Source organism: Lichenostomus cassidix, chromosome 3, assembly GCF_008360975.1.
Source record: "Lichenostomus cassidix isolate B80296 chromosome 3, HeHo_3.0, whole genome shotgun sequence".
Taxonomy (NCBI): domain Eukaryota; kingdom Metazoa; phylum Chordata; class Aves; order Passeriformes; family Meliphagidae; genus Lichenostomus; species Lichenostomus cassidix.
This window is the reverse complement of record NC_139483.1, coordinates 11,379,307-11,397,453: the sequence shown is the minus strand read 5'-3', so window position 1 is coordinate 11,397,453 and position 18,147 is coordinate 11,379,307. Positions and strand designations below refer to the sequence as shown.

Below are 18,147 nucleotides of genomic sequence, written 5' to 3'. Positions count from 1 at the left end.
TTCATGAACAGTGTCCAATCACCACAGTCCTGTGGCATGTTCTGCATCCAGATTCAGATTAAAATAATTTCCCCTGGAGAGTATCTGAAACATTTCTACACCAGGAATGTTTCCATTAGGATCTCCTGATCAGCTGTGCTCCCAGGGTGAAAGGGCAGGCCAAGGGTGAAACAAGAGACTCAGCCTGGTCCCATCAGAGCTGCAGTGTAGCAAGGACAACATTTATCAGAAACACACACAGGCTGTGCTTGCAGTCCCAAAAGGAGCTATAGACAAATGCACTCACAGCCCACATGGCCTTTGTGCTCTGCCTGGGGCAACAGTGAAACAAAATGCCCACAGACACCAGAGGATGAGACTCAGTTTGTTCAGTAAATGCTGTCACTCTGGCTTGCCCTGGTGTCCCTCGTGTCCTCAGCTCTTCAAACTGCAAACCAGCAATGCTCTCCCAGCAGGAATTCAGAGCACAGGATGTGGAAAGCCAAGACCTTGATCATGCAAGGTACCTCCTGATCGCCAGGTGACAAAAATTACTTTAAAAGTGGTAGAGAAAAAACTAAAATACATGGCATAACAAGAATATATCCCCCCACTTTCCTAAAAGAAAACATCTGGAAAAAAAAAAACAAACAATACATTCGTTCCCTCAGACAGGAATCAAGAATATAACAATCAGGAGGCAGATAAAGACATCAGCAAAAGATTCCAAAAAATAAGGGCCAAAGGAATTTTACCAGTAGCTTTTGGACAGCCTGAGCAGCAACACTCAACAGTGTAATTTTCTACTACAAGATTAATATGAGTTCTTTACAGGTTTGCTGCAAAATCTGCTTTATGTGCAGTTCAGTGCAAATTCAAAAGATGCTCATGTCCAGGGCTTGCCCCCTCCTGGTTTCTGTGCACAGTGAACAAAGCTGCATGGGCAAAGAGGCAACCACATGACTCATTTTGGGCTATTTCAGGCACTGCTATATAGAATTCTCAATGAAATCTGCAGCCAATGCTTAATTCTGCTTCACTGGAGGTACTGTACAGAGAGAAGGGAGGTTGAATTATAGAAAATTCATCCAATCCTGAAAACAGATCTTTCCCAAATCCATGAAAGCCAGTGGGAACAGTAGTATCTGCCAGAACTCTTAGCATCCAAGTGACTGATCCCTCCCTTCAGCACTAAGATCCCTTTAACAGGATGAATTCACTGCAAAACAGCACAAAGAGGAAAATAAAATCCCTCAAACACATCTTGCTATTCTAGGGATTAAGCAAACATCTAAAAAAAAAGTCATAAACCCCAATCCTGGAAACAAGACACAAATGTAAAGCCATTGCTCTTTTTTTTCCTTAAACTTGTTTCGTAAAATAACTAAAAATATCATATACAAAAACTGCATGGTAATCTGCATCCTCAGAGACTTTTAGCTCCAATCAATTCCTGAAAATTTTTGCTCCTGAAAAGATCTGGAAAACAAGAAGAAAATTAGCTCTACTAGATTCCTTTGCCATCTCTTACAAAAAGTTCCTTAAAATCTTGACCCTTTGCTCTCTCTGAAGAAATATTCCAGTCTCCCTCTCAAAAACTAAGCTGCAGTGTAGTACTACCCCACCAGCAAGGAGGCTGGGGGTGCACAAGAAGCTGGGAGGGGACACAGCTGGAACAGCTGACCAAAAGGATAGTCCAGACCATATGGCATCATGATCAGCATATACAGCTGGGGAAAGAAGCAGGAAAGGAGGGATATTCAAAGTGATGGTGCTTGTTTTCCTAAATAATTGTTGGATTACTTAGGATGACAACTTCTCTTCTTAAAATGTGATTTTTTTCCAAGCAGCTGTGTGGTGCTGAGTCAACAGCTGGGGCTAAAACACAAGTATCACTTATTCAAAATAATGAAGGTACTCTATTGCACAGAGAGCCATGAAGAACATATTTTTATAAAGGACTTCAATTGAAAGGATGCTTGAAAGGATTTTTCAAGGATCCAGCAGTGGAATAAATTGTTACTGACACATGCCATGTCTGTGAAAGACATGATTTGCTTTTTGATGTTTTAAAAGACAATCTGATCTTTCAGCTATTGGGACGAGGCAGGAAAGTCTGGGTACCTAATTTATTCTTTGACAGCTTCTATAATTCAAATCCATCTGCATGTAAACCCAAGAATTAACAGTTGTTAGATCTGTTACCTGGAAGTATCAGTCAATTAATGTAAGGTAAATTTCTATTCTATGCCATCAAAGGTACAGAAGACGCAACAGGTAGTATCATACCTGATCCTACAGCTCTCATCACTGCAGCATCCAAAATGTTCATCACTCGATTTAAAAAAGCATTTGAAATCAGTATTACTATTCCAATCATTTAGATACATGAACAGCAAAGAGGCCACAGGAGATCCCAAGAAATTACCCAGCTCCTTCTCCTCATCCTAGAAAAGACACACTACCTTAAACAGCTGTCTGCTCAATTCCTCCCACAAACACTTGGCAAACTGTGACAGCCCACGCTTCACACACATCCCTCTGGTGACCCAGAGCTGAGCTGGATGGACTAAAGTTTGCCACATTCATGCAACAAATCAAACTAGCTGCCTTCTCACTGAACAGCAATTTTTCACAGGAAAAAAAATAAAGGCTAACAGAATACATCAAAAGCTGAATAATAATTTGCCCACTTGGCAGAGATAGAAAAAGCTACTCGAATCTCAAAATCTGGCTAAGCTACTGAATGTTCCTATTTACTTCAATGGAAAAGTGTGAGAGAGAGGTGAATAAGACAGTAAGCAAGCCTTCTTAAATATTGGCTTTAAAAAACTAAGATGAAGCAAGGTATTCAAGCTTCCACCAGCAGAGACCCAGCCCAGGAAAAGCTATAGCTGGTAGTGCCCACCAGCCTACTTGGTTTGATTGTACACAGAAGCAAAGATTTGGGATGTTCTGCTATTTCTCTTTAAATTAAAAGATAAATTAACAGAAATAATGGGCTTAATAAGGCAGGGGAAAGGCAGCAAATTTAAAGCCCATGGGTTTCCATTAAAAAAAAAAAGACAAAAGAAAATAAAAACAAGCTAATTTTTTTTACAATCTTTTCAAACACACAAGCTCTACCTTCAGGTTTCTCAGAATATTGTGACAGCTTATTTTTTATACAGACACACCACCATCAATGATGGAAACTGAAGGTGTCCCAATAGAGGAAAAAACTCAAAACCCAGAAATTACAAGATGCCAATACACCCATAAAACTTTGAATTTCCTGCCAAATGCTAACAAACAGTTCTAACAGTAAAAAACACTGCTGGCTACTGAAATTTATTCTCTTCGCTACTATTACAGAAAAATACTCTTTTTTTTTTCTTTTTTCTGACTAGCATGTTGTATGTCTAAAGCACAGGAGAAAGCTACCATAAGCACTAACTTATTTCTGTTCATAGCAGTATGACAGACAGACCATGAAAGCCTCACACACAGCTCCAGAGAAGTGCTGCATGTCAGCAAACAGAACAACAATATTTTGTCTATATGCTAACCAGGACTTTTACCTCCTCACCCCCTATTTTCCATTAAAAATGCCCCATCTAACATCAATGAAATGCCTCCTGATGCTGCCTCCAGTTACATTTTCTGGACTTCTATCATCTTTAAAAATCCCCCCACATCACTTGCAGTCAGAGAATTTAACAAGCTCTCCATGAGTAAACGATGCAGTTTATCCCATTTTCCATTCACTTCCACACCTATGCAGCCTGAAGCTGGTGCCAGTTAGTGTGGCTACAAAAAGCAGTTCATCCTAGCAAAGATCCTACCCTGTATCTGCATTGTAACAGATACATGCAAATACACATTAAACTAGCTTTGTTAATAGGTAAGTTTGTGGAGATGGTTTTGTAGCTGTGGTAGAAACACCTGTCCAAAGAAGGAGCCTCCAGGATGTTTTCTTTTGGTCACAGCATCAGCTTACAGAGATTGTACAACCACTGCCTTGGACACATTCCTTTCCCTCCCTTTACTGCAAACTATCTATTCCCACAAAGCTTACAAAGCATCTCCTTTTGGCTGGGGTAGGAACTTCAGGCAGTGTTGTTCTAACTGAATGCAGATGAGGTTTCAAACTTTTAAGCTCCCAAATTTCCCCACAGTCCCCTACTTCACTGCCTAGTTCCTTCCTACAGCCCAGACACTCACAGACTGCTTCTGTACCTCCTTCTGATTAATATCAAGTGATTAAGCATTAACTTAAAACAGTAAACAGCGAGAAGGAAGCCATCTAGCCAGTCATTTGCAAGAATTCAGCTCTGCCTCTCCAAGAGATATAACTGCAAAGTAAAGGAAGGCATCTCAATCAAGTTTTTCAGGAGGGGCCACCAAGCTCAAGCTATTGAGACCTTCATAACCATGTTTCAGCTGGGAGAAAAAGGAAAGATCGTGGGTAGGACCTGCAAGAATCAAGATCCCAGTGCATCAAGTGGGGAAATGTGGCATTAGCATTCAGGGTAAGAGGAAAGCACTGCTGATCAGTCGGTCGATAGCAATGAAATGCCAGCAAAGGTTATGCCAGGACTCTGAGTGCTGCAGGAAAAAACAAAAACAAGGCCATGAAGGGAGGGAAAGGCAAGTCAGTGTACAGCATTAATGAGCAGAAGTAATGGAGCAGCTTGCAGGTAATGTATGGGCCTTTGTCTATGGAACACGTGGGCAAAAAGCAGAACAAATGAAGCAAGGTAGGGAAAGGCTCACACAAGCATTTACACACCCCACAGCACACATGGGACATCTAACTTTTCCCCCATCAGCACCCCATCCCTTCCCAATGCCATAGCTTGGGCTCTCCTCTTCACAGCCATTGCCTAAGCTGACTGTCCTAAAATGCAGTAATAACACAGCTCATCTGATTAAATCACTATGCATTGGCACATCCTTTGAAGGATGGGAGCTTGGAACATCCATCTTGATAACTTACATTCCAATTGCATGAAATCTACATGTTTCACAGACCAGGAGACAAGAACGGGCTGAACATTTGGCAATACAGCACCATTTTATTTAAAATGTATGCTGACAGCATGGTCTAAGCAGCAACTATGTTACTTCTCAATGCTTGGGTACACTGGTATCAGCATTAGTGTGAATTGTGGGTTACAAGATTAACCTGAAAGCTACATTTTAAAAAGGAAGGGGCAGATGCTACTGTCATTTTAAGCATGTAGCAAACAATGAATAATTAAACCCTAGGCAACTGAAGCATTGACTTTTGGGACAGAAGAGCAGGCTTGGGGATTAGGGTTTTAAGGTTGTTGACTTTTCCTGAATGCATCTTCTGCAACACCCGCTTAGCTTGTGCCAAAATCTTTCCGGTATGAACCCTTGTTTAAATTCTAAGAACATACTTTCTCCAGAGCTCCCCAGCAATGCTGCTGACACTAATCAAATCTGAAGTCACCCACACTAGATTTTAGTCGAGCCTGGCATTGAGATACAACAGTGGTGGCAAGTACACTCCCTCCACAGCGTTTACTGAATTCTTAAGTTTTCTACTCATTTCACAGCTGACAGCTGGTTTATATTAAAGGCACAGCCCTCTCCCTACTCCATGAGCTGAGGAACACATTAGCTGTCTGCTAATGAAAGAGGAAAAAGCAGAACATAAACACCAAAAGACTGAAACAGCACTGGAAGTGCAAAACAGAAGCTTGAGACCAGCCGAGTCTGGTTTTCATTGAAGCAGTAAAGCTCATTTCTCCCTACCACAGGTAGAAAAGAGGAGTATCAGCATCATGAGGAGTATCAAGGTGCACAAGCAAAAGTTCAAGAGCAGAACTAGTTCAGACACGTAATGCTCCACCACAGCTCCTAACCTGCATTTAAAACCACTTGCCTGCTGAATGCATACCATAATTGAGGCAGCACACAGTACAGCCAAGCCAATTCCCCCACCACCAATTACCACTTGTTAACATGGTGTAAACCTGACAGACTTGCCATGTGTGTGTTAACCTAGCAGCAAAAACAAGAATCCAGATTCAGTCGTTGTTCTCGTGGATACATGCGAGGGAACAGATCTGTATTTCCAAGCAACACAACTTTGTAAGCATGAAATCACCTTTTCACATAGCAGTTTTTGTGAGGCAGCCATGCAGCCTGAGAATTACCACTAATAGCAGGCTCTGTGGCTCTGGATTTCATCTAAATCACCTGAGCAAAAGATTCATTTGTACATTGTAGACATTTTTTCTTTCAAATAGATGAAAATGGTAATATTGTACTTTCCAGCTGAAAAAGCTAGACTTTTTGCTGGCAGAGATGAGAAGCCATTCCTCCTCAGAAGCCTGAAGAAAAAGAATGTTTTTGTGTTAGCAGTGATACTGCCACCTTTTAGATTCAGAACACATCGTTAGCAATACATTTTGATTACAATAGACCAACTGTTCCCTGTTGGAAGCATACAAGCAAACAAGAACATTAAACAATGCCAAAACATTACATATGCTGACTGTCAGCCCAGCACAGTTACATTCAGCTGGCAGTCACAGTGTCCTCTGTAACTGTGACCCGTTTAAAAAGAGAAGCTTAACAAACATGGCCATAAAACAACGTGGCTGTTTTAACCATGGTAGCCATGGTTAAAGAACAGATGTATGAACAGATACAGAACCACGGCTAGCCCTGACATACTTTGAAATCATTTTGCATATAGCCACACTGATTAATCTGTGCCTGTGTTCATCTGTGCTTTATTCAGGAATTCCAGCTTTAGCTATCATCTTGTGGAGGAAAGAATGACAAAGGCCTATAAAAATTAATGACAATTAAAACCAAAGCCACTGCTAACACTACAAAACCTTGAAGAGCTAACCCAGAAAACATGTACTCCAAGGTGAAAAGCAGGTGTTGGTGTTTTTACTTAACTGCAGGGAAACAAAACAAGATTCACAGAATATTCTGAGTTGGAAGGGACCCACGAGGATCATCCAGCTCAACTTTTGAGCAAATGGCCCATACAGGGATTGAACCCACAACCTTGGTGTCATTAGCACCATGCTCTGAGCTAAGCAGCACTGAACATCAGCCTGCCAAAGTTTAAAATGAAATGTGGTTCCTACTCTGGTAGTCAAAAGGGGAAAATAATGCTTTACAAGAGACAGCACAAAGCCATCGGAAACTGAAAGAAAAGGTCAGTCACTGCATTTTTGCTGGATTTGCAAGAACAAGAGAATGGGCTACTTCCAATGATTGTGTGCAACTCAGTTTTCACATTCAGCAGTATAAAACTCACATTGTCAGCTTTATTCCTGCTTCCTAATGCTGCTCTGAAACCAATCAAAACTTTACAAAAAGTGCGATAGGACAGCTTTAAGGGAGAAAAGAGTGCCAGGCTTCCCTTCCTGAGGATGTCAAGGATGCCTTAAAATCTACTCAGTTCTTAAACACCTTGAACACACTTTGCTCCACAAGCAAGGATGCTGCAACCTGGAAGCTCCAACTCCAAATTTCCAGTTACATCATCCTCATTTGTGCAGGCTTCTCTTTCTCAGAAAACTCACCCCAGGGGAAGCTTTACTGCCAGGGGAAAGGAAACCAGGCTCTGGACAGGGTAAATGCATTTTCTGTTCTCTGCTCTGAGCTTGTGCAACGCCACTGAAGAGTACCCTTCCAAAAGAATATTTTTTCAGTTATGCCACATGAAATCCTTTATTCTACACACCTTTAGTAACAAGGGAGATGAGGCTTCACATGACCTTATTTCCCTTATTACTCAACACTAATCTCTTTTGCAAGAGGAATTAAAAACCATTTTAAGTGGGTACAAATTGGATAGATTTGAACAAGGGCAGCTGTGGGACTTATCTCGAATATTTTTGAGTGTTTGTGTTTTAGAAGTTAATTTTCTAGTCTAACAATCTTTTCTATTGCTCTACTTCTCAGTAAGAGTTACAATCTTGAAATAAATCTGGGTTAAACAAACACTTTGATTCGGAAAGTAAATAGTCATGGCTCCTGTTAGCTCAGTGAATGATCAAGGCATTTGATAGAGTCTAAAATTAGGCAATTCTGCTTGAAAGTTTAAATAGCTTCAATAATAAAGAAGCAGATTTCTGAAGCCAAGTGTTGCACTAGTTTCACCAACTGCTTTGAGAGAGGGAGAGAGAGAGAGAGATGCGTGCCAGCAAGGCAAAAGTCCACAGCCTAGATGGCAGCCTCACTGTCTGGAGAAGGGATATTCAGGGACACATGACAGCTTACAGAGGTGACTTACCTAGAACAGCTTCACGCACTGTCACCATTCCTATCCCCCAGTTACAATCCCTATCCTCTCTCCCCCACCATCCTGCCAGCTACACTTGTGTCCTGGTGACCTTTTCACTATTTGACCATCTGCTCCAAACTGCTGACTTCCCTACTCATCAACCCTTATCAAGTCTCTCTTCCTCCCACTTTTATCAGCACTAACTGTCTCATCCTTGGGATGGCTGATTGACAAAATTACACACCCTTGAACCCAAGCATCAATCCCACTATAATTCCCTGGTTGTGTCTCTCTCCACTGAGTCACTTTTCAATAGAGATAACATGCTCTCCATTAGTTATCTCCATTTCAATAAAATAAACTACAGTACAAAGTCAAGTGCTTTGGAGAAATAATTTTACTGCTGATACTTTGACCAACCAGGCTGTAATCTTGACAAACCTGTCACATTTTACAGTGTCTTTCCACAGGACAGATCTTCTTTCATTAGTATATATATTTAGCTGTTAAATCTCCTTCCACTGAATTTCAAATCAACTCTTGCAATTTAAATTGCACAGACTCCACCTCAGGCTAATGGCTTTAAAGTCTCCTAGGTCTCCTGTTACCCTTTTAATACAGCTGAAGCACTTTCTTTTAATCTTCTTGTGGTACTGATTCAGTCACAGCTACATTAACATAGTGCTCTCACATTACATCCTTAGTAAACCTCCCTTGCTTGCAGTCACTCACTCCCAATGTCAGAAGCTGTTCACTGCTGTAACACCAACAGCATGACACAGTACAGCTACCCAGTGGGTTTACAAAGCCCCTAAGTTTTATAGGGGAATTCATGTAGAAATTTATTCTCTAATTTCCCATCCTGACATGATTACCAAAATAATCTGACCTGCCCTTCAGGCCGGAGAGGATAAAGTAACTTGGCTGCAGCCTCTGAAGCAGGCACCACTGCTCCTTTCAAAGGAGCCCAGACTCAGCAGGCAGTGCTCTTCAAATACAGCAGAAGTCCTGTTTGGGTACACCAGGCCTCCTGAACATACAGCAGCAGGGGGATTCCAGAGAGGAAATGATGTCACCATCATTAGTTTTAATGAAGACACCACAATGCTGTTCTCACCAAAAAGAAACGCATCTGCATTGCATCCTGGAGAAAACCTACAGACTCACTGTGATGACCTCTGACTGCATCTGCAGAGAATTTGATTTCTGGCTCAGCAACCACGTGCCAGAAAAGACAGAAAAAAATGTGACAACTCTGAGAAGACCCTGATCTCCACTGGCACTAACACTCCAGAAGTGACTAGAACATCCTGGTGGTTCCAGGAGTTACCCAAAACCAAAGGAAAGTTTAGGTATACTCAAACAAGCAGAGGTCTGCAATTCATACAGCTCCTAAGTATTAGAAAGTAGTAGCAATTAGCAATACCATTGTAATGACTAATTCAGACATAAGCCATGAAAGCAGAGCAACTGAACCCAGGGGCAAGTGTGATGTCAGAAATGGGACTGCAATGGAATCATGAGTTCAAGGAGATTAGCAGAAAACTAGAGGGCAAACTCTCTTCAGCCTGAACATATCTGCTTCAGCAGAGTTCTCCATGGGAAGTATGGAGACTTGAGAAAACTGCTCAGAGACTAGAAGATAAAACAGAGCAGATGCAGCAGAAAAAAATGCTCTGCTCTATTACAGAAAATCCAGAGGTTCATGGACACATTGGATCCAAGGAAAGAAACTTTAGATGGTACAGACAGGCCTGCAGGAGGATGCTAAGAAGCTCAAGGGATGCTCAAGAGAGTAAAGCATGCTTATTTAACACAAAAGAAAAAAATAAACCCCAAAGTCAGGGTTAAAAATGGCAAAAAAGATAGGCTTTAACAGTAACACACTGAGGCACAGAACTGCTATGTGTCAACAGGATGGCTTCACAAATCCTTACGTCCTAAAAAACAAATCCAAGATTAAAACAACCTGCAATAATAAAACTAATTCCCCACATTTAAGGGAATTTTGCTTTTTTTGCTGAATGACTTATGCATCTTTGAGAAAGAGAGGGGAGAAGATGAGCACAAGGAAAGAGAATTATAATGGCTGGAAAGGCTGAACAAACTGGGAAGATGATGCAGAGAATGAATACCTAATGCCCCAAATAGATAACCTGGGAACAATTCAGAGGCATTCCCTAGCCATAAGCTGCCAAAATGGCTGACAATGCACAGGACAAACCAGGAGGCACAGCTACTGTGATGCCATTCAAATAAATAAGAAAAAATTAAAAAGGAGACATACATGTGGAAATAGTTACACAACCTCATTTTTGACATATCTGAATATTACTGTGCACACTCTTCAACAGAACTGCAACAAAAAACCCCCAACCAACCAAAAAACAATACAAACAACAACAACCACAAAACCCCCCAAAATAAAACAAACAAACAGCAAAAAAACCCACTTAAAAAAACTCACACAAAGGAAACTGCTTTTACATATTTTACACATCAGAGTGACTGTGATTCAACCTATGAAAGAAAGCACAGTCAAGCAACTGGAAACCATTTCACAGCTCCTTTGTGAACTCTACTCAAGAAGAACTGAAATAGAGGCAGTTACCCAGTAGGAAGGTGGAATTGGTGAAAAAGCTGCATGGCTGATGAAAAGTCTCTACACAAGCAGCCTCTTTCCTCTTTTGAAAGCACTGACAAGTAACTGGTTTAACTTGAAGACAGCAATTAAGAGAGACAATAGCACAAAACTCACTTGAGGAAAAAAACCCCTTAAATATATTGATGAAAATTTGCAGGAGAAAAAGTATTTGTCATCTCTGCTACAATGGAACAGACTGGAACAATCATAAAAGACTCTGCAAATGCTTCTAAAAAAGTCACATCAGGAGAAATGGGGCTAGGTCTAGACATATAAGGCAGGGGCAGTGAGACAACACGGGGGGCAGACAATAGATAATGGCCAAGTTTTCTGTCAGAGGAAAGATACCGCTGGTTAAATCCAAAGAGACACGGGAAGGCATGAAGCACTTCAGCTGCTGGGGCAGGATGGCACCGAGGGTCACAACACATCGCATTTGACACGCCTGAGCACACTCACTGTTCCAGGAAAATTCAGCTGCATCAGAGGGCAAGACACGAGCAGGCTGTTGCAGCCTCTTGCCTTCAGCACCTCCCTGCATTTTCATAAAATACCCAGGAAACTGTACTGTGAAACTGCAAAAGCAACCTTCTGCCTCTCAAGAGAAAGCACTGAGGAAGCTGCTCACAACAAACAAGAGTGGCTAGAGTGGAACTGAAACTATATCAAATTGTAGTGTCAGTCAAAAAATATCCAGCTTGTGGGATACCCGGGCTGGACAGCCAGTAGGAGGGTCCCAAAAACACGCCTTCCAGGGATTTGTCCCAGCAACCAGGGATTTCGAGGAGTGAAAGTCACAGGGACAACAGAAGGGAGCCTGAGGGACATCTGCTTCTCCATCCAGCAAGGAGAACACAGAAGTATCAAAGAACACAGCTCACACATGTGGGATTTGAAGTGCTTCCCTGCTCCACAGCATGGAGACAGAAACAAGTTTTAACATTTGTAGCAAACAAGTGTTTCTATGAGAATTGGAGAACGGCAACGTTCATATTTCATATCTATAGTCTGACTATTGATTGGGATTAAATGAGGCTTAGATAATGATGAGGTCAGAGAAGTGAAGGGTAACATGCATGTGACCTTCTATCACCAGGATCAGGGTTCAGCAGAAATGAGATAGGAGAATTTGCTCTGGTATCAATGCCAGCATTAAGCTCATTTGATTTTCTTTATTCTCTGTACTCCCACATAAAGGTTTTCCAGATCTATGGCTGATCTATGGCTGCTCAAACACATTTCCTCAGAACATCGCAGCCACCAACCACAAAAATGAGTCACAGCATGTACCCAAAACACAATGCTATCTTAATATCCATCTAGCACTTCAACACTGTCACCTGGAAAATGCCTAATGATAGAAATATTAGAGGAATGGCCAATCACACAAAATACACATACCAAGAAAAGTAAGCACTGCATATTAGTTTTCTACTTACTGCGTTATTGCATTTCATAATTTTAGACATAACAGCTCCTTTAAAAAAAAACATTCAGAGACTTTTAAAGGAGCAACTGGTAAAGTGCTTTGGCAACCCTCATATTAGATTGTATTGTTATCTATGGAAGAAAAATGGAAATACCTAAATTAGTTCATTTCTGGTTGTAAACCACTTAAGAAAAGCCACACTGTCTTTTGCACTAGCCAAAGCCACATAAATCTTATTTATCATATATCCATCTCCATTACACTTAGAAGCACACACATCACTTTCTGCAACAGAGTAGTTGCCAGTCAAAACGCACAGGCACCTCTTCAGAATGAGTTTCAGCTCCTGGATGAATGAGCACATTGTGATGGTATGACTGAACAAAAACTGAGGGGCAAACACAGTGCTGGTAAAATTCAAAAATACTGCTGCAAGAACAAACTGCTGCCAGTGGTAAGCCAGAATGTATTCCATAAACATCACCTACAGTGCTATTTAGCCTTTGCTGAGGAGCTGGATGTGAGCAGGAAAAGCTGTGCTGGAGAAGGGCACACACCAGCTCTGCTGCTGCTCCACAGTCTCCTGGTCACTGCTGCAGTTACAGACAGAGCTGCCTCTGCAGCCACCCCTCCCTGTGCTCCTGACCCATGGAATATGCCACATGATCAGCCCTTGGCTGCAGAACTACGCAGCCTCTCCATGCTGCTGGGGATTGGTTTGCCTTTCTAGCCAGTGGTTTGTATAATTTACAAATAAGAGATGGAAACCTACATGATGAAGCCAAACATTTGTGCTCCTTCCTCAAATCTGCAGAGGGTAAAGAACAGCAGCATGAAATGCAGACAGCCCCACTTCCCCTTTAACACAGCATTCAGGAGTTGATTTTAACTATTTCATCAAGGAGCATGCTAAAAATAGTCTGCTGTGGCACAAATCTCCAGTTTCAGATATTATGCCACCTCCACCATCCCAGCAACCCTGCAGCTGAATTTTCACCTTACAGTTTCTGCAAGGTGGGGAGTAAAACTGATGTAACCCACAGTCAAAGACTACTTTTATTTCCAGCAGTATAAGGAACGCTGCAATAACAGCATGACCTTGCATACAAAAATATGAGACTCTAGATGGTCTAACAGCAACTTGTTGGCCACATAAGTGACCATGGTCAGGGTAACCCCCCAAGGGAGGTCCACTGCATACATACCTTCACTCTTGTTCTTCCTTAAACACTCTCTGCTATCCATCAAAGGTGGGATATGGAGCTAAAAAGCTGTCTGACCCGACTCAGGGTGATTGTTCTGGACAAGAACCTCATCTCTGGGCATTATACCTTCTTCTGCCTGGACCTCCCCCTCCTGCACGCTCAGATTCATGGTTTAGCAGTGTGTTTGTTATCCCCTAAAAAACAGTGCTGGAAGGTATTAGCAGACAGAGATACCTTGGCTGCAAACCACTGTCTGAAGGCTCACAGGGTGAGGAAGTCAGAGAAGGTCCACTGAAAGTCAGTAAGAAAGGCAGACAACACAGGACAGCATGAAAGAAAAAAAAAATCACAGAATGACAGATATCTCAAAATGTGGAAGAGGAAAAACAAGCTTCCAACAAGGTTTTTCTACAGTGTCATGAGTCTGAGAAACACTGCTGCGTGGAATACTGTACCTGACCCAAAAAGGAGGGAGAAAAAAAAAAAAAAGGTGGGGGGCAAAATCCATGTAGGACTTCAGGAATTTCTGAAACAAGCTTCAAAGGCTGAACACAGAGAAAAATGAGGAAAAGCTGCCTGCCGGCCATTTTCAAATGTGTAAATGGAGAAATAAACACAAGAACATTTTTCACAGACAGGATATGCTTTCCCTATTTTTAGCTTGGCCCTTTCAATACAGCTGTGCTGTGTCTGGTATCCACAAAGCACCTGCCTGTCAGCCCAAGCCAACAGCCTGCACTCTGTGCTCTTAGGGCTTGCTCAATGCTCACCACTGGTAGAGCATTTCCATTTGAGTAAAAGGTACTTGAGTGCCATTCATAACGCTGAAGAAGCCATCAAGCCATCATTTGAGTGCCACCGGTCTAGAAGTCACCCATTTTGGCAAAGAGAATAGATATGACAAATTTTTAAATGCTATAAAAGCAGAGCACTGACACGGTTTGATCCATTGCACAGTCATGGAAATTGAGAGATCAACCCAGCGCCATTTTCAATTACCAAAAGCATGTCATAACATGTACAGAGCACTGACAGCATCCCAAAGGTTTACCTCCAGGGCACAAAATTAAATAGCTATTACCCAATAAAAGAAATCACATTTTAAAGCCTGCCTTTCAACACGACAAATATCCACAGCTCTTTTCAAATGTTAATTTTGTCTACGAGAACAGAAAAATAATCTCAGAAAATTTAGCAGGGAAACATCCACAATAGCTCATTTACTAGAAATGCACTGATAAGCACCTTTTTTTTTTTTTTAATCACGCTGCTGTATTGCTGAAGCACAGCAAATTTGGTTTCAGCTACCCAAACCACACAGCTATTTTGATCATTACATATTCTTCACACTTTCAAAACACGAAGAACACCACGATACTAGCTTAGGTGAAACAAAAAGGTTGTGTCTTGACTCTCAGTTTGCAGAGGGCCAAGGAGGTAAGTCTTCATCGTGTATTTCATCCCCTCAAAATCTTGCACGATGAAAGGTCCAGGTGATAAGCACCTTCTATTGTTACAGCTCTTTTAGAAAGGTACACAAACACTACCCCATTATAAACACGCACAAAACGTTTAAATCGTTCACACAGCTGGCAAAAATCCACAGCTAAACTCCTTCCAAAGGACTCAGCTTCTCCTACTGACCCCTAAATCTGATTCATTTATGGGAAAGACATCACTTTGACAGCCACCAGCTTCTTCCAGAAACGCAGACATCCTACCTGCAGGGCCCTGCTGCTCCTCAGACGCTCTGGGAAGGAAGGATTCCGTGCTAGCCATTTTTTCGGGAGAACGCCTGCCTGTACCAGAAGGGGGCTGGACGCAGCAGCGCCCAGGTGCGAACACCAAACCCTCCATCCTTTGCCGGCCAGGGCTGGGTCCGCCGGTCCCGCTACCGCCCCGCTCCCTAACCAGCTCTTGGCACCGAGAACCGAAGGCACAGCGGGCCGGCAGCTGCCCTCCTGCAGCACAGGGAAAGCCGGGGAAGCAGGGCTGAGGAGGGGAACATCCCGACGGCCCGCGTACCTGTCCGTGCCGGGGCTCCCTCGGCCGGGGAGCGGCGGCGGCCCTTCCCCTCTGCTGGCTACACACAGCCCCGCTGCCGCCCCGCTCCCGGCGGGCTCCCGGTGCCCCGCGGGCAGCGGGCAGGCGCTGATAACAAAGCCCGGCCGAGGGACGGCGGCGCTCACCTGCCCAGCGGTCGCTTCATGCCCTCGGCGGCGGCGGCGGCGGCAGGCAGGCGCAGGCTTCGCCTCAGGCTGCAGCCCTTGTCGAGGGGCCCGGGCACGGCGGCAGCGGCGGCGGCGGCGCGCTCATGCTCCACCGTGACCGACTCGTTGCGTTTCCTCATGCCGGGGCGGGGGCGGCAGCGGCGGCGGCGGAGACGGCGGCAGGGGAGCGGAGCCGCGCTCACTCGCCGCGCGCCGTGCCCGGCCCTGCCCGGCCACGCCCCGCGCCCCGCCCCGCCGGCCCGCCAGCCAATCCCCGCCTCCGGCCGCGCCCCTCGCCCCGCCCCTCCACCGCCCCCGCCAATCCCCGCCTCCGACGCCGACCCGGCCGGCAGCGCCTCAGCGCGGCCGCGGCGCCATCTCTAGTGCGGGCAAAAGGCCGGCCGCCATTTCGCTGTGGGCCGGGCGGGGCCCCGCGGCGCTGAGGGCGGGAGTTTGTGTGCCCGCCAAACTGCCCCCGAGCTGGCTGCAGGGCGCTGGGAGCCTGCTAGGAGATCAGCCTCTAACCCCTGGAAGGGCTGGGAGGCCGCGCTCGGGCGGCGGTACACACCTGGGCACGGCTGGTCCAAGGATGAGGGGAAAGTCAGAGCCTATTGATAGAATCGGCAGTGGGAACCGGAGCAGGAACGAAGCCCTTCGATGGCACAGGAGGGTTGTGATACACTGGAAAGCACGTCCTCATTTGCCTTGCGCCTAAAGAGGCAAGACAAGGAAGTTGCAGAGCTTCCCTGCCTCTGTGTGGGTGCTGAGAAGTGTGGAATATGTAAAATTTCTCATAAGAAAGGAAGTTCTTTGATCTTTGTATACTTTCAAGCCTAGTCTGCAAGAAAGGCGGTTTTCTATGTGTTAGAAAAACAAAATAATTGCCATGTTAAAGTTTAGGTCTTGAGGTGCTTCAGTGGTCTCAGATTTGGGGGGAAGTTAACACAGATTTGGAAGAAGGATGCCCACTGATAGTGGACATGGAATTTATAAGACAAGGAAGAAATTAATAAAGCCAACTCTGCAATTGTGCTGAAATCAGCTGCAACTGGGTAAAAGGTGATTCCATCTGGGAGAGATCTGTGGCCACCAGCTCAGAGACCACCGACCCAAGAATGCCACAGACCCAAAAGAAGAGAAAGACTGGGTGTGCAAACAAATTAGCATGAGGAGCAAGAGAATCATGAACCAATACAAGACAGAATGATAATTAATAAGAGAACTATGTAACTTGTAGCCAATGAGCACTAATTCCTTTGTTTGCTAAAACGTACAAGTAGTAAAAAGTTTTGATAGCTGGCATGCTTAATTTGTGGAATACCACCAAGCACCCAGGCTTATGAAACTCTGAAATAAATAATCTATGTCTCTCTTGAGTGTGTAACTGTTGGCTTGTTGCACACCAAGTAACAAATCCAATTTTTGCAGACAACATGGGGCTCCCTGCTCTCATAGAATCACAGAATAGTTGGGGTTGGAAGGAACTTTAAGATCATTCAGTTCCAACTGTCCTACCATGGGCAGGGATATCTTCTGGTATACCCAGAGCTCCATCCAGCCTGGCTTTGAACACTTCCAGGTTTGGGGCATCCACAGCTGCTCTGGGCAACCTGTGCCAGTGCCTTGCCACCCTCACAGTAAAGAATTTCTTCCTAACATCTAAACCTGCCCTCTGTCTGTTTAGAGCCATCCAAATGTGCTAGCACTACTCAACCTTCTGAGAAGTCACTCAAAACTAGTGGTGGCAAATGAAGAACAAGTGAAACGTTCCCTGCAGTATCTGCACTAGCTATGATTGCTCTATCTCTGCCTTTGGGGTTAGAGATAGGACAGCAGTGCACTGCAGAGAGCAGCCATGCTCGGGTGTTCTGTCCTGTCTGCCACTGCCAGTGCTAGGCTGATCCATTGGGATACCTTCTGTGCTCCTGTGAGATGAAAAAGTGGAACAGTTTCTGGAAAATGTCTCTTCGGACAAGTGACCTCAGCTGTCTTACATCCATTTCTTCTGAATTGTTGCTGAGTGATCCTGTACCTGATGGAACATTGAGATTCCAGAGAAATACATAAATTAATTAATCTCAGGAGCAAAGACAAGGCACTAGACCAAAAAGGAGGAAGCTATTCTTAAAATACCAGCCTCAACTATCTCAGCAGTTATGGATAACTAGCAGAAAATACTGTGTAATGAACTGGTATGTATTTTGTCTTGTTTCTACAAGATTCTCCTAACATCTGAGATTTTCAGAAATTTTCTCTTGACCATACCACAATTGCTAACATTTTCAGCCAGGCTTTTGGAAAGACTGGTTTGGTTTTACTTCTGCATGCACTGAACAGCAAAGGAGCATGTTCTTGACCATTTGATTTTGTTTCATTTTCTGTGTCTCATTGGGAAGACCGAGTTCTGCAATCGACAA

At 43.8% G+C, this 18,147-nt stretch overlaps 1 protein-coding gene across 1 annotated transcript in view; it reads right to left on the bottom strand.

The window, feature by feature from the left end:
* The window catches only part of ABHD12 (abhydrolase domain containing 12, lysophospholipase), a 38,381-nt gene extending 22,404 nt beyond the window's left edge, over nt 1-15,977 (bottom strand). Inside the window, exon 1 of the mRNA XM_085054508.1 lies at nt 15,710-15,977. Within this exon, the coding sequence (XP_084910634.1) occupies nt 15,710-15,870 (161 nt within the window). The 5' untranslated portion in view covers nt 15,871-15,977. The remainder of the gene's footprint in view (nt 1-15,709) is intronic.
* Nucleotides 15,978-18,147: the final 2,170 nt, after the last annotated feature.